This window comes from Pongo pygmaeus, chromosome 1 (assembly GCF_028885625.2).
Source record: "Pongo pygmaeus isolate AG05252 chromosome 1, NHGRI_mPonPyg2-v2.0_pri, whole genome shotgun sequence".
NCBI classification, from domain to species: Eukaryota; Metazoa; Chordata; class Mammalia; order Primates; family Hominidae; genus Pongo; species Pongo pygmaeus.
In genome coordinates, this window is record NC_072373.2 from 46,377,329 (window position 1) to 46,393,530 (window position 16,202).

Below are 16,202 nucleotides of genomic sequence, written 5' to 3' on the forward strand. Positions count from 1 at the left end.
GCCAGTCGCCGCTGGTTCAAGGGGCACCACTCCCACCCCTTTGGAAAGAGGGAGTGAGGTCACTTCCCCTTTCTAGCCTTGAGTTTTTCCATCTGTACGGTGAATCGGGAAACCCTGCGACTCTGAAATTCCCTGTCTCTGGGTGGCGGATGGAAGGAGTGTGTGTGGGGGTGGGAATCTTGTTGGGTCTGCCATCCTGCAGTTGAACTGTTTCCCAGCCCACCGCAATCTTTTCAAAGTAGGCTTGGCATAACCATTCACCTTTCAAGGCACTCCTCTGCCTCAGCCCATGGGAGGTCACAGCCAGTCCCTATACACACTGTCCTGTCCTTCTGGGGCCTCCGAATGGCTGTAGTCCAGTATACCGGAAGAGTACTATGTCAGGCGGGAGTCAGACACCTGGCTTCTAATCCTGGCTCTGCCATTTTACTGGCTATGTGACCCTGTACCAGGTGAGTGACCCCTCTGAGCCTCAGTTTCCTCATCGGTAAAATGAGAATAATAACATCTGCCCTACCTGTTTCTCAGGCTGCCTATCACTGATGGGATCAGATGAGATCACCCTGTAACAGGGATGGGTCAGGCAGACCACCAAGCAGACGCAGGCTCCTCCACAGGACATGGCAGGCAGCCCCCTGCCATCTGCCCCCCTCACCCATGCCAGCCATGTCTCCAAAACAACCATCTCTGCCACAGGGCACCCAGGGCCACAACCCTACAGGATCACCCTCTGCACGGGCCTCCCCACCCCACACTTCAGAGCCTTCATCCACCCTGCTTGGAAGCCATGCCCAATCTCCCTCCACCCCATGTTCTCAGAGCTGATGCAGGCAGAGTGGGACTAGCAGGAACAATGGACATTCACCCACCTGTTCTTGCCTCAACAACCCCTCCCAGCCCTCTCCCCCTAGTGTTTGTTGTGTGTCCCAAGTGGGTCAAATGATCCGACAAACTCTCAGCACCATGTACCTCTCAGTCACAGCACTCATCCTAGTAGCATTTTTACATATTTATGAGATTATTTCATTAACACAGTCACGCACCACATAATGTTTCAGTCAGTGATGGATGGCATATACAGTGGTGGTCTCATAAGATTATAATACTTTTACTGTTCCTTTTCTATGTTTAGATATACAAATACTTACAAATGCCAACAGTATTCAATACAGTAACAAGCTGTATAGGTTTGTAGCCTAGGAGCAACAGGCTATACCATATAGCCTAGGTGTGCGATAGGCTATACCCCCTAGGTTTGTGTAAGTACATTCTGTAATGTTCACACAGTGATCAAATTGCCTAATGATGCGTTTCTCAGAACTTATCCCCGTAGCTAAGCATCATTAAGCCATGCATGACTGTATCTCTTTCCTCCTCCCTTTCCCACCTCCTTCCTTTCTCCCTACCTCCATGCCTTTCACTTTCTCTCTCGCTCTTTCTCTCAAATTCTGTGCTCCATGGGGCAGAAACCATAACCTTTTTTGTTCCAACCAATGTATCCCCAACCTCTGAGCAGTGCCTGGGATCATATTAGGCACTCAATAAATATTCATTAAATGAATAGGTGGCAGCTGGCTCTTTATGCAGGAGTCCCATTCCTGAGTTTGTTAGGAACTTCCCTTGTCACTGCTGTCCTCCCCATGGTCCTGCTCTTACCCTAGCCCAGAGCCTCTTTTCTCTCTCCCGCCTTCCCCTTGTCTCCATTTCCACCTTCAGCCAACCCTAAGGACCTGTTTCTGCATTCCTCCCCTGTCCCCTAACAGTCAGATGTAAATCCTTCCTGCTCCCCTCCTCCTTATTTCCCTTGAGTCCTCATCTCCATGTGCAGGGAGAACTGGATACCGCCCTTAAGAGCCTTGAAGCTTGAGAAGGGACACTAAGAACCAAAGTCAGCAGAGGGTGTGGTTGCAAGAGACAACTCAAGGTTGCTGATGATGTGCTAGACAGTTGGACAGGAAGCAGTCTCCTTGGACCCCAGACCCTCCCCTCACCCCCAAATCTTACCTTATTCTCAGGACCTGGCTTCTACTGTACGCTTCCCACAAAAACCCTCCTCTCTAGCCCACACCTAGTTGAGTCCCAAAAACTCCACTGCACATATCTATGTGCACCCCAATGTCTAAACAATAACACCACCCCAATGTCTGGAGCCTGATAGGCCAGATAGCTCCACAAGCTTCCCGGAGGAAGTGGAACAAGGGGGAAGAGCTCAGAAATCAGACTCGCATCTGCTCCGGTCCTGCTCTGCCACAGCAGGTAAGTTCCCTCTTTGAGCTTCAATTTCCTCATCTGTAAGATGGGCATCATAACCTATCTCATGTGGTGATCATTACCATAAAGTGAGACATCGTCATCACTAACCACCATGCCTGGCACAATGCCTGGCACAGGGCAGGCATTCAAAGAATATTTTTGTAAGGATTGAAGGACTACATAGCTTCTAAATTAGACAGCACCACACTAATAGACATATGGGAGTCACTTCTCCAGACAGCAACAAAGAAAGCAGAGATCCTGAGTGCATGTGGAATTAGTGGGAGGGCCAATATCACAGGAGCATTGGGAAAACAGATCTGTCAGAGTCGGGACAGCTCTGGGTCGGGGGAGGGAGGAGCTGCCAGTTTAGCCTCTTTAAAGTATCTAAATGACCAAAAAAAAAAACATATATAAGTCTATTCTTTTCTCCCAAACTTCAAGGTACCTCTGTGAAGAAAACACTTCCACAAATTCTATGTATTCCTGAGAGTGCCCTGTGTCCCCCTGAGGCAGAGCAATCCTTCTACAATGGTGGATTTTCGCCCTGTTAAACCCTACTAAGAAACAGTGATCTGACTGAAGACGGAGCAGCGAAAAACACACACAATCTGGGCTTTCTTTTAATTTGTTTGGAGCCAGATCAACTAGTGCAGACCTGACAGGCAAGGGCAGTGATAAGAAAGTGAGGAGGGAGGAAGAGGAGGCAGGGGCCAAGGAGGGGCTACGACCTCAGCAAACCAGTGCAAAACAAAACAAAACAAAACAGTAGGATGCTTAGGTTGGCATCTCAAAGGGGACCATATGGCTCAGAATGCCAGGGTCTTCCCTCAACTCAAGGGGAAGGCCTGATGAAATCAAGTGCAAGGGACTGTTCCCTCAGTGACCAGGAGGGCGGAGAGAGGAAAACTTTAACTTGGTGTGAAGGTAGACCCAAGGGTGAAACTAGAGAAAGCTGGGATGGTAAAAGCCCGAGCGTGTGTTTAGCTGTGCAGACTGCACTGGTGAGCGAGAGAGCAAACCTGTCATTTAACAACCTCAGCAGGGCATCTACCTCCACACACCCACACTCCTGGAGGACAGGCTGGAATCTTACTGAGCAGGCTGGAGGTGTGCTGAGCTCAGCACTGAAGATACATGGTCTGAGAGATCAAGAAAAAGGTGTGATCCCAAAGATATGGCCTTTGGGAAAAATCTTTGATCCTATGTGGATAGGAAGGCGGGGCACAGAATTGGAAGATGCTGGAAGTACAACACATGGGCCTTCAGCTTTTGCACAGGAGTTTCACAGAGACTTCTCGACAGCCTATTACTACCCAAGACAAGTTCTTCTAGGGCTGGTCCACCTCCTCAACCCCCTGACATTATCCGCATCCCCTCTGGCTCTCCTCCCTTAGACTAGCCTTCTAACAATTAGCCCAGGGAAGGCAGAACTCATGAACTTCAATCCAACTAAGATGACCAGATCCCCAAGGCTCGTAATTCATGGCCAGGTACTCACGTCATCCAGCTTCCGGTCTGTGCCCAAGGCCAACAGGTTATTGAACTCTCTTTCCATCACTTGGCGTGCCTGGAGTCCACAGAGCAGGAGAGGGAAAGGTGGGAAGGGCTATAGTTAACTACCTTTATGCCATCTTTCACCATTTTCCTAGAGTCCAAGGGCAGAGATGCAAGGCTTCAGTGCATTTAGCCCATTAGAGGCCTTTACACACCTTTCTGAAGCTGCTCCTTCAAGCAAACTCATAAGTAAAGCTGTAAGCCTAGGATTCTTTCATATACAGCAAATTAGAACAATGTAATTTCTTTTTAAAGTAGCGGCCAGGCGCAGTGGCTCACGCCTGTAATCTCAGCACTTTGGGAGGCCGAGGCAGGTAGATCACAAGGTCAGGAGGTCAAGACCATCCTGGCTAACATGGTGAAACCCCGTCTCTACTAAAAATACAAAAAAATCAGCCAGACATGGTGGCGGGTGCCTGTAGTCCCAGCTACTTGGAAGGCTGAGGCAGGAGAATTGCTTGAACCCGGGAGGCAGAGCTTGCAGTGAGCCAAAATGGCGCCACTGCGCTCCAGCCTGGGGGACAGAGCGAGACTCCATCTCAAAAAAAAAAAAAAAAAAAAAAAAAAAAGTAGCAGCCTTGGTGACATAGTGAGACCCTGTCTCAAAAAAATTTTTTTAATTAACTGGGCATGGTTGTGAATACCTACAGTCCCAGCTACCGGCTGGGCAAGAGGATAGCTTGAGCCCAGGAGTCTGAGGCTGCAGTGAGCTATGATCACACCCGCACTCCAGATCGTGCGATAGAACAAGACCCTGTCTCTAAGGGAAAAAAAAAAAAAAAAAAAAAGTAGGATCATAGAATACATAAAGAGACATCACCTACTTGGAAAAAAAAAATTGTCTGAAAGGGGAAAATCGTGCCTGTCTTTCTCTTTCTGGAGGGGTAAGTAAGCATGTAAACCATGGATAACCAGAACGTGATTGATTTGGATTAAATAAATATATCTGATAAGTTTTCACATCAAAAACTTAAAATTAGGAAGCCTCCTCAGCTATGGATATTGGTTGTCCCTGGGCTGTGTGCACACAGACTCTCTCTAGGCCTCCCAGGAGATTAACTTATTCAGAGTTTTCAGAAATGCCAGAAACAGAAAAGTTTTCAAAACTGCTACCAGATATTTTTAACCTTTTTTTTTTTTTGAGTGAGACAGGGTCTCATTCTGTTGCCTAGGCTGGAGTGCAGTGGGCACAATCATGGCTCACTGCAGCCTTAAACTGCTGGGCTCAAGCAAAACTCCCGCCTCAGCCTCCCCAGTAATTGGGACTACAGTCACGCATTACCAAACCCAGTTAATTTTTTAAACTTTTTGTAGAGACTGGGTCTCACTATGTTGCCCAGGCTGGTCTTGAACTCCTGGCCTCAAGCAATCCTCCCAAATTGACCTCCCAAAATGCTGAGCATACAGGCCTGAGCTACCACACCCAGCCATTTTTACCACTTTACATGAGGGATTCCATATTGGGTCACACACTACTTCTCCCAACAGCTAAGCTCAATGACTGGGTCAGGAAATTAAGAAAGGTAGAAAGCCATAGAGAGGTGTCCCTGCTACTATTTACAGAATTACTGCTATCCTCCAAAACTGAATGCATTAGAGACAGGAAATCAAAGAAAGAGAAAAGTCCATTTCTGGGTAGAAAATATTAGGCATAGAGTTCCATAAGGACAGTCTGTGCCAGTATTGGGAACATAACATTTTTAGAAATGATCTGAAAGGAGAAGCATAGTAAATTTCAAGTATCCAAATGACACTGCTCCTCTGGGCAGTGAAAGGTGAGGAGGATAGGTGTAAATTTCAGAAAAGCGATGTGAGTGGGCAGAAAAGTAGCAGACGAGGCTTGCCCAAAGGGGGCAAGTGGAGAGAACTGCACTTGGGGGAAAAATCCAGGCTTCTCTTGGAGAATGAAGGGATCTGTCCTATCCATTTTGACTGGTTGGTGGGGGGGGGTCACTGCAGAATGCCTACAGGACACGATGGCCCTGTGCACTGCCACCACCCCTAAAAGGCCAACACACTGCCCAGAATTACGAGACAACACAGCCCTACCCTCATTCAAGCCAAAACGTGTCTGCTCCCAGAATAGCCTGTGCAGTTCTGGTGGCTGAATTTCAAAAGAGATCTGACAGCTGCAAACAGTCCAGATGAGGGCAGCTAAAACAATCAGGGGACAGAGGCGAGTCTATATGAGGAAAGCCTAAAAGAATTAAGAACGCTCCGTCTGGAGAGACAAAGGCTTGGGCCCAGAGGCAATACAATCAGAGTTTATGAAATCATAAAAGGTGAGAACTAGTTAAATACAAATATCCTTACCAAATCTAAACTATCAGGAGGAGGTAGTTCCTTCCCCAGGGGCCTGACGGGGCATTTTTAGGACAAATAAAATCAGGAAGTACTCTACACAACAAGCAGTACTTCTAGAATCTATTACCCACAGGAAGTTAGAAAGGCCAAAAATATAAATAGGTTCAAGAGAATTTAGATATATTCTTAGATGACAGCTCCATAAAAATGATGAAATGTAATTTCATGAGATGTTTAATCATTTGAGCTGTTGACAGAGAGCCAAAGCCCTGGTGTGGAGAGGCTCTGGGTTGTGTAATTTGGTATATTTAGCTTTTTTAAGGCTGGGGGCCCAGGAGCAGATCCCTAGGGTGGTAGACAAAGGTGATATGGGCTCTCTGGTCCCTAGTGGGCCTGGGGCTCATTCTCCTCTAAGAAAAGTCAGATCAGAGAAGCAGGATGAAAAGGAAGGCTCAGAGTCTCAGCTATGAAGTGGGGTTAGGAGGAGACAGAGGTACCCAGGGCAGGACAGGGATGTGCATTGTAAGAGCACACTGTGTGCCAGGCCCATACTAAGTGTGCTCTGTATGTGAAGGCCATGTGTTTCCATGAAGGCTTGCTCATGCACAGCGATCACTTGGAGAATTGAGGACATTGCGATCCCCTCTGGCATAGGCCCTAGAAAAGCTCCCCACCCCCCAAGATACCTAAGCCTTTGTGTATGAGGGAAAGAAAGAGAGCAAGTGAGGGAGAGAGGGAGAGACTGAAGTTGACTGATTAAAAGGCTGCCCACCTGGGTGTTCTGTGTGGGGATCTGGAGGATCAGGGCCAGTGTGTTGTGGTCGAAGTTCTCGTCCAGGGCCAGCAAGGCTCCATGCACACCACTCTCATGCAGGTTTCCTGCGTAGTCCCGGAGCCCAATAGACTGGACCCAATGAACCACCTGGTCGTTGGTCCAGACTAACACATCTGGAGTGTGGGGGAAGAAAAGGGACGGAAGGAGATACTACATTTCATCAAGGGCCCTCCAAGGACAGAAGCAGAGCTCCCTAAACCCAGAGCCCCAGTCCAGCCTGCTCTTCGACCCCCACTCCATCCCTAACTTTCCATATCTTCTTTCTGTCCTCCCTGGCACCTGGGTGCCTGGGGAACCAACCCCCCACTCACTCCATCCCTGCCAGTTTACAGGACCCGGGGTCAGGCCAACAGGCTCCGAGCTTTCTCCCCAGAACCCTTGCATGGGTCATCCCCCTGCCCCAAGCTGGAATGGCCTTCTTATTCTTTCCACCTTCGAGGTCTTCTCTAAGACTTGTGTCTCCCATTCAACCCCATCCAAATCACCAAGATCCACAAGCACACCAGTCTATAACACCGTCCCGAAGGATTCATTGCATTTGTCCCGTTGGTGGCTGCTGTCTGGTATGTGGGGTCGAGGGAGGGGAATTATAGCCAACTTGACATGGACTATGTCTCCTCCATCAGACTGGGAGCTCCCTAAGGTGAGGCTGCATCTTCCTTTTCAGACTGGAAGATTCCCTGAGACACAGAATGCCTCCCCTCCACTTGGCCTAAGGCAGGGACCAGCCAAGCAGGCTGCTCCTGCATCCTCTCCAAGCCTGACGAGCTTACCCTTGATCTCGTGCTGGCTCTCCTCTCGCCTCTTCTCCAGCTCCTTCCGGTCATAATTCAGCCTCTTCAGACACATGATGCCATACTGAAGACTGGTTCTGCAGGCACACAGCCCCCGAGCCAGAGTCTCAGTGGGGCCACATTCCCACACCACCTGTCTCACGTCCAGCACCAGCCACAGCACGTCCAGACCTACTGCCTCTAGCACAAAGAGCACCCCAGCCTCCTCATGCTCCTCCTTCACCAGGGGCTTGCCTGCGACCCATCCCGAGGTTACTCCCTTTCTCTGTCTAACCCATATCCTCCCTCTCAGTCAGGGAGTGGGCCTGGGGATGGATTGATGGGAAAAAAAGTTCTTTGAATGAAACCAACATGTCCCTCTCTCTCCAGGCACTAGAATGACAAAGACCCCTATCACCTGCAAGTGGAAGGAAAAGCAAAAACAAGATACCCCTTTGTATCCCTACTTCACTCGGGGTCCTTACAATGGCCTATAAGATACTCCATGATCTGCTCCACTACCTAACACCCCCTTCAGCCACTCTCCCTCTTGCTCTCTCTGCTGCAGCCACACTGACACCCCTGCTGCTCCTCAAACACAGCAGGCTCACTGGGCCTGCAGGCCTCAGGGCCTTTGCACTGGTGGCTGCCTCTGCCTGGAACACTCCTCCCCCAGTCGGCTGTGTAGCTTACTCCTTTTGTCTCCATTAAGTCTTTGCCTAAATGTCACCTTCTCAGTCCAACTCACTAGTCACATTGTTCATCAGATTTAAAATTGCAATTATCACCATCACCACCCCTGGCCCATACTCCCAATCCCTCTCACCCTGGTCTAATTCTTTCCTAGCATGTTTTGTCTATTAACATACCATATATTTATTATTCCTTGACTGTCTCTTCCAGTTAGAATTCATAAGCTCCATGAGGGCAGGGATCTTTGTTTTGTTCACTGATCCTAAACCCCTAGCACAGAGCAGGGACTCTACAAATGTTTGATGAATTAAATGAAATAATTAATTCACACAAATTACTAAAAGTACTTAAACAGTATCAGGTGCAGAGCAAGCATTCAGTAACTAAGCCAGGCACAGAACCACAGATTCTGTGGGTCAGAAGGAACCCTGGAGGCCATCAGTCCACGCTCCCACCTAAGGCAGGAGTCACCCCTATAGCTTCCTTCAGAGTAGTCACTGAGCCTGTGCCTGAATGCCTCCAGGGGCAGCGAACTCATTACTTCTCAAGGCAGCTCATTCCATCTTGGAAGAGCTGTAGTGTTCTTCCTTCCTTGAATGCTACTTTGTCATTCAGCTTCTCTGAGTTTTTCCATCTTTAGAGAATTAGAATGGAAGGTCCCTCCCAACTCTATCTGCTTTTGACTCTTATTGAGGGCACTGCTTTGTGAGATTAAATTGTGCAGACTGCTCCCTCCTTTTCTCCCCTCACTTCTCAGCAGGAGGCTCTTCTGCCTAGAACAGAGCTCAGAGACGCCACTTCCAGGAACCCATTTCTGGCCCAAGCCACCCTTATGTTGCTCAAGCCACTGGTTTAAGCCTTGGTCCACTGTGAAGGGGCATGCGCACACACAGCTCATGACTGGAAATGCCTTCTGCCTAATTTCAATCTCACTCACTATAATTTTCAGTCCAGTTCCTTTCAAAGCTGCTGCATACCATGGCAAAAATATAAAGCCCTTAAAGTTAGGTCAACCTGGGTTTGGATGCCAGCTCTGCCCCTTCCTAGCTGAGAGGCACCCGGCAAATGTGAGATGGGGTCACACCTCTCTTGCAGGTGACAATAAATACAAGGGCTTAGCCAGCCCTTGGGAACATTACAGGCACTCAGTAGTGGCAGCACTATTAGGGTGACATTTATGACTATCGTGCATGCTTGTCCTACCAAAACAGGAGCTCTTCTAGAAGACCTGCTCAATAGAGCACCATGTCCCAAGGAAAGGAGCTCTGAGTGGGGTGTCAAGAGACAAGGATTTGAGCCCCATTCTGCAATCACCTGGCTGGGTGACCTGATGGAAATCAACCTCTGTTGAACTTGTTTTCCTTATCTGTAAAATAAGGTTTTAAAATATCCCTTTCTTGTCATAAAAATCATGATTTAAAAGAAATTTTAAAGACGTAAGAACATGCTTGTGAAATGTTACGTGGAATAAAAGCAGGTAGACACATAGTTTGGCAGTGAGATGTGAAAATGCTTTAGAAACTCTGAAGTACTCAAGATTCAGAGCTGAACCTAGAACCCCATGTTCAGGTCACAATTCTCTCCTGGGGATGGGGCAGAGGGGTTGGGGGGAGGATTTCCATAGTCCTGGCTGGGGCCAGGCTGACAGATCCTCTAGCAGCCCAGGCACATCCCGGCTTGGCGGGGGAACAGCTCATCTCTCCCCAGCCCTATCAATCACTGAGTAGGGGACAGGTGCAGCTGGGCCTGGCAGCCTCCAGGCAGAGACAAACGATTGCTTTTCAGCCCTAGCTGATTTGGGTGGGGGTGGGTGCAGAGGGGAGGATGCGGTCTTCCCTCACAAGTCAGCCCTCATGATGGGGTCAGATAGGCCAAGGGTTCCAAGCCAGGAGGCTCTGTGCAGAGTAGTGCCAAGAGCACTGGACTTGAGTCAGCATACCTGGGTTCCCCTGTACTCTGCTATCATCCCTGAGTGACCTTGGGCTACTGCTCCTCCCCATGCCTTAATGTTCTCATCCTTAAAATGGGGACGCTAACAAGATCCCTTCCAGATTTAACTTTCTATAAGATTTCTGAGTTGGCGAGACCACAGGACATCCACAGAGCCCTGAGAGAACCTTGAAGAGCCCTACTCCTGGTCTTATTATCCAGTCAAGACAAAAGACTTGGCTCAAAGAGCCACCTACACGACTTGAAGCTGGATGTTAAGAAGGACGTCCTAAAAACTGCCAACTCCTAGAACCATGACCACCTACTGCATTCTCCAACACAAATGCCTGCTGGGAACAGGCAGGTAACACAAGTGAGAGAAGCAGGCTAGGGGGCTGGGAGGCCCTGGAGCAGGCCCACCCATCCTGAGTGGACTCCACTCTTCAGCTCCAGCTGGTTGCTTCCATGCTAGAATGTGTTGACAGAGCTTTCAAGTTTTCAAGAGAAGCCAGAAATCCAGAATTGTATATAAAATCTACTGTTTAAATACTGGCAGCTCAATTTGAGTGGTGAAGATTTATGTGGGCCAAACAAAAACAAGTCTGCAGGCCAAATTCTGCCCACAGGCTGCCAGTTTGGGACCTGTGCCACAGATACTTTTGAACAGAAGATCTTTTCAGCAAAGAGGAGGAGAGGACTGGACGATATCCTATAAAAAGCGATGTGAGCTCAAAGCGGAGAGGTTCCGATCTGGGATGTCGGCATGGCAATGGCCCAGGAAGACCTTCCCCCTCAACTTGGAAAGAGACACCTAAATTGAACACCAGGTTCAGTTTGAGTCTTGTCAGAGTAAACACAGCAAATTCAGCAAGCCCAAAGACAAGCAATAAAATTCAGACCTGGGGAAAAATCTCAAAGGAGGTGAAGCTAAAGAAAAATGACTTTTTGTGTCTTTAGGACTAGACACAATGACGTAGTCATTATGAGGACAGAAACCTGGTCAATTTGAGGATCGAATCCTCAGATTACAAGATGTGACAAGGATTTGACAAGGGAGACTTTCCCAAGCGGGAGACCTGTTGCCACTCAGAACAGGCCATGGAAAGAGATGGAGGCACCTCTGTTCCTGGAGGCAGACCCTCAGAGCTAGGGGAGGCCCCCACGAGGGAGGTGGCCCTGGGTCCCAGCCGCGCTCACCGATGGAAGCTGTCCACCATCTTCAGGTGGACCCGCAGGTCCTTCTTGGTGAGGTGGTCCAGCATGCGGGCGTCCACCAGGCACTCCATGAAGTAGCTGCGGTACTGCGGGAGCCCCAGGCTGGGTAGCCATTCATTCCCAATCCACTCATGGTTCATGTCCCCATAGGCCAGCGTCTAGGGAAATGAGATGCAGGAGGCTATTACGGGGGAGGAAGGTAGAGCCAGCAGGCTGAGGCTGGTATAGCTGGTTGGGAGACACATGAATCCATCCTCCACCCATGAAGGAGGAAGGGCAGTCCAATACAATTTCAGTTTATCTTCAATAAGGGGGCTGGTAGTAGTGGGAGGTGAGGATTTTTAATGGAACTTTTTAAGATCTTGAAATGATACGGTTCCACTCACATATCAATTATCTACACTAATGAACAGAAGTAGCTATCCCGGCAGCAGCTACAGAAATCCTTCCTGTTGACTCTGGATTGCATTTGCGGTATTGTGCAGCAGACGTGCCTTCCTGACTCTCAGTGAGCCTCAAGCCCGCTGAGCCCAGGGGAGAGGCTGTGTTACAGAGGACCTGCAGCGTGGCAAAGGAAGCCTGTCTGACTCCGGGACAAGGCTGGCTTCATGGAGGAAGCAAGGAAGTTAAATGTTGGCAGAAGATTGAAAAAAATAAAGGGTGGTGGCCTGTGCCTGAACAGCCAGCAGCACTCATTCTCTAAGGCCTGAGCCTCTGCTCCGAGAACACTCCAGGTCCTTTGTTGCTTTCCCACGCACACCCTGCCGTGTGGTCCTGCAGGGCCTGTGCCATGTGGACGTGGCCTCCTGACCTGGGCGGGGTGCTCCCTGACCACCCATCTTGAGAAAGCTTTAGTTTTCACAGCAACCCTACCTCACTCTTTCCTTACCCTTACTTGATGTTTTTAGATGGAAAAAGTCTATTTTGTTCTCTTTTACAATGTAATAGCTGATACATATAAGACTATATGTAACATGCTCATTATGAAGCATATAAATGAAGTTAGCAACAGTGGACACCAACCAAGCTAAGCAGCAGAGCATCACCCACACTGTACTGTTTGCAGACTGATGCTCACTGTCACCACACGTCTCCTACTGCCCCTCTAAAAGGGAACCACTATGCTGAGTTTTCTGACTATTCCTTTGGTTGTAAAAAACTGTTTTACACTTTTTACAATCATCCATGTATATTTCCCTAAACAACGTATTATTAATTTTGTTTGGTTTTGAGTTTTGGTATCAAATTCCATGCATCTTTTAGGATCTGCATTCTTCATTTCACACCCTATGGCTCGGATCCCCCCTGACCCATCACCTCTGCCAAGGGTGTTTTATGGCATAAATGATTCAGCCAGTCTCCTGCTGGTGGCGTTTTCCCTGAGCAGATATACACAGTGCTGCTCCCCGCTTCATTCTTCTTCACAGCTCGCATCACTATCCAATATTGTCCCTTTATTTGTTTACTTATTGAGACTATCTTTTTTTTTTTTTTTTTTTTTTTTTTTTTTTTGAGACGGAGTCTTGCTCTGTCACCCAGGCTGGAGTGCAGTGGCGTGATCTCGGCTCACTGCAAGCTCCGCCTCCCAGGTTCACGCCATTCTCCTGCCTCAGCCTCGTGAGTAGCTGGGACTATAGGTGCCCGCCACCACGCCTGGCTAATTTTTTGTTGTTGTTGTATTTTTAGTAGAGACAGGGTTTCACCATGTTAGCCAGGATGGTCTCGATCTCCTGACCTCGTGATCCGCCCGCCTCGGCCTCCCAAAGTGCTGGGATTACAGGTGTGAGCCACCGCGCCTGGCAGAGACTGTCTTTTTTATCCCTATTGACATGGTTTGTTTACTATTATTCCTTTATTTGTTTACTGCCTCCTTGAGGGCTTGCTTTCTTCACTTCTATATCCAGAGAGCCGGGAAAGGCCTAATCCTTATGTTTGCTCAATAAATGTTTGCTCATGAAATGGATGAAAGACCTTTGCTCAGTTCACCAGGGTGCCCCTGAGAGGGACAGGGAGAGGAAGAAGACTCATACTAATCTAGGTCTCATTATTCCCAGGAAAAGGGTGAGACTGAGGAGAACGGCCAGGAATGCAGGGGCTACAGCCCTCCAGGGCTCCCCACCTGCCATCCTGAGAAACCAGAACAAGCAGTTAGAGGGAACTGGGTGGGGGCAGGGGGCGCTCTGATGGGAGCAGAGAACATGTGTCCAGGGCTTTTCATATGAAGAAGGACTCAGAGATTCCTGCTGGGGAGAGAACCTACCAGAAGAACACTGTCCTGAAGTTTTGGGAGCTGGTTCTAGACAGGGGAGGGAGTCTTACCTGAGCCCAGCTGCCCTCCTCACTGTCCTAGCAGGAACGAGTGCAGCGTGTTAGGGGAAACAGGCAAAGTCAAGAAACCCATCACCTCTACCCTAGGCCCCATCAAGGAGAGGAAAAAGATGTCCCAGTATCTGGCTGGGAAAGCTCGTCAGGATGGTTAAGAGAGAACACAAGGTTGGTGTGTGCACCCATGTTTGCGTTGAGGCAGGGCAAATGTGTGTGTGGCAAAAACACACACCTCCCAGGCTTGACTGGGAGCCAGGCAAGATGCCCAGCTCTCCCAACACTCCCCATTCCTCCACCAGGGAGGAAGCACAAGGGCAGAGACTCTGTGGCTCAGGTCCACAGCAGGGCAAAGCCCCCCCCCAGCCCAACTCTCCTCCGCTGCAGCACACCAGTGGCCCAGGGCAAGCTTGTGACCTCCTGGGAAGGATCACACACATACAAACTGCTCCGCTCCCAGCCTCACCCCTCTCCCGACAACCCTCCAACCTGAGAGCAGATCACACCTCAGGGATACCAACCTCACATGAGATCGATGGCAGCCCACTCTGACTGCCCACAGCCTTCCCCTCATCCTCGTGGGAGTATCAGTCCCAACCCCAGGCCCAGGGACAAAGGCCAAGGGCCAGACTCACTGTTTTAGTAGATGTTTCCAGAGTTTCCATCTCTTCATGGGTGACCCAGACATTCCCAGAAGACTGCAGGCAGAGAAGAAACCTAGCTAGTCCTGGGTGTGGGTCCCCAGGATTCCCATCAGGCTGGGAGCCCAAAGGACAAGGACAAAGCTCCCTCCCCAAGTCCTCCAATGGGCCCAGCCCACAGCTTGCACACTGTCTAGCTCTGAGCAAGTGGATAGCAGAAGCCACATCTCTGTTATCATCATATCCACAATGCTTAGCACAGCACCTGGCACATAGAAAATGCTCGATAAATGTTTCCCAGATGAATAAGAATGCATGGTGCTGATCTGGAATGGGGGCTGACCCCAATCATGGAGATGGCCAATAATGAAAGACTCCACCCCAGAGGCCCACAGAGCAGTCCGCATTCTTGTGTTAGAGGACCAAGACAATATTCACAAACGCCCCTTCACTTTGTTTCCCCCAACCTGGCAACCATATAAAACCCCAGAAAGCCCATCCTGGAAACTGCCCAGAGACCTGGAAATTTTGGCAGAGTAGGGATGGGGAGATGGAGCCCCATGGGTGGTATGTGAGAGGCAGGGAACCAAGGCTGCTGGGATCCTCCTAGAATCAACATCATATCCTCCTGAAGACCAGGGAGAGCCCTTTGTGAGGATGGGAAGGAAGGGGCAGGGCTCAATGCTGCCATCTTCCCAAAGCCCAACAGGAGACCTTGCAAACTCTGTTCCAAGGACCTCTGAAAATGTCCTGGGCAAAGGAGGGGCCACTCACGGTCCTGGAGGTGGGCGGGGCAGAGGGACTGGTCAATGACACCATCTCCTGAATGGCCAGGCGGAGCTTGAGCCGGTGCAGGGCATTGCTGATGCCGATCTCCCGCTGGATCTCTGTGTCCGACAGAGCGGACATGATGGCACCACTCTTGACGTTGGCCCGGCAGGCTGCCACGTACCAGGCAGGCATCCCCACCCAGAGCTGCAGACACCAGGCACAGGGAGGTAATTCAAGGCCTGGGCCCTACCACCAAGAGTTTGGCAACAGCAAGGGGCAAGGGCCAGGCCTCATCCACGGACTCGAATAGCAAATGCATATCATAGGAATGTGGAGGTCATCAAATCCCTCACTCTCCCATTTTACAGATTAAAAGTAGCATCAACTCTGTCCTGCGACTGGTATGTGTGTGTATTGGGGAGGGGGAGGGGGGCTAAATGCTAGGTATGGCACATGGGCACTTGGCAGGGGAGAAACACACTGTAAAAGTTCTAGGACACCACCCCTCTGCCCACCCCAAGCATCCTTCCCTCCAGACCCCTGAGTGGACTCCCTTTGCTCAGGCTTACCTCCAACCAGGAGACCACAGTAGGACCATCCCACTGGGCAAAGGGCATTCCTTTCCTGCGGGCATCTTCAAGCAGCTGGTGTCTTATAGGAAGAGGAACAACAGACTCACTAGTTCTTCCTTCTCCCTTAACTGTTCTTGCTCCAGGGACCACTGGGCCGTGCAAGAGCTGGACACCCACAACCCTTGCTCCCCACCCTGGACTTCCTCTGCTCTGCTCTTCCTTCTTCCTCTGAAGAAATACGACAACAAGAAATGGGGCAGGAACACCTCTCCACCCCCAGAGGGCAAGGAGCTCTCTGTTTGCATGTGACCTGACATTGACTTAGAGATTTCAATCT

General features: G+C 49.7%; 1 protein-coding gene across 8 annotated transcripts in view; it reads right to left on the minus strand.

Moving 5' to 3' along the window:
* Window positions 1–16,202, minus strand: part of PPFIA4 (PTPRF interacting protein alpha 4) — a 52,463-nt gene that overhangs the window by 3,236 nt on the left and 33,025 nt on the right. For 5 of the 8 annotated variants that reach the window (XR_008495010.2, XR_008495007.2, XR_008495013.2 and 2 more), the window contains 8 exons: window positions 15,863–15,944; window positions 15,297–15,497; window positions 14,517–14,579; window positions 13,879–13,905; window positions 11,542–11,717; window positions 7,723–7,820; window positions 6,887–7,062; window positions 3,755–3,823 (listed from right to left, as the gene is read on the minus strand). Coding sequence is in view for 4 of the 8 variants with exons in the window: in XM_054457314.2 (XP_054313289.1) it covers window positions 3,755–3,823; window positions 6,887–7,062; window positions 7,723–7,820; window positions 11,542–11,717; window positions 13,879–13,905; window positions 14,517–14,579; window positions 15,297–15,497; window positions 15,863–15,944 (892 nt within the window). In the remaining 4 variants the exon portion in view is untranslated. The remainder of the gene's footprint in view (window positions 1–3,754; window positions 3,824–6,886; window positions 7,063–7,722; window positions 7,821–11,541; window positions 11,718–13,878; window positions 13,906–14,516; window positions 14,580–15,296; window positions 15,498–15,862; window positions 15,945–16,202) is intronic. The other 3 variants (XR_008495009.2, XM_054457301.2, XM_054457327.2) reach the window with 1 other exon arrangement.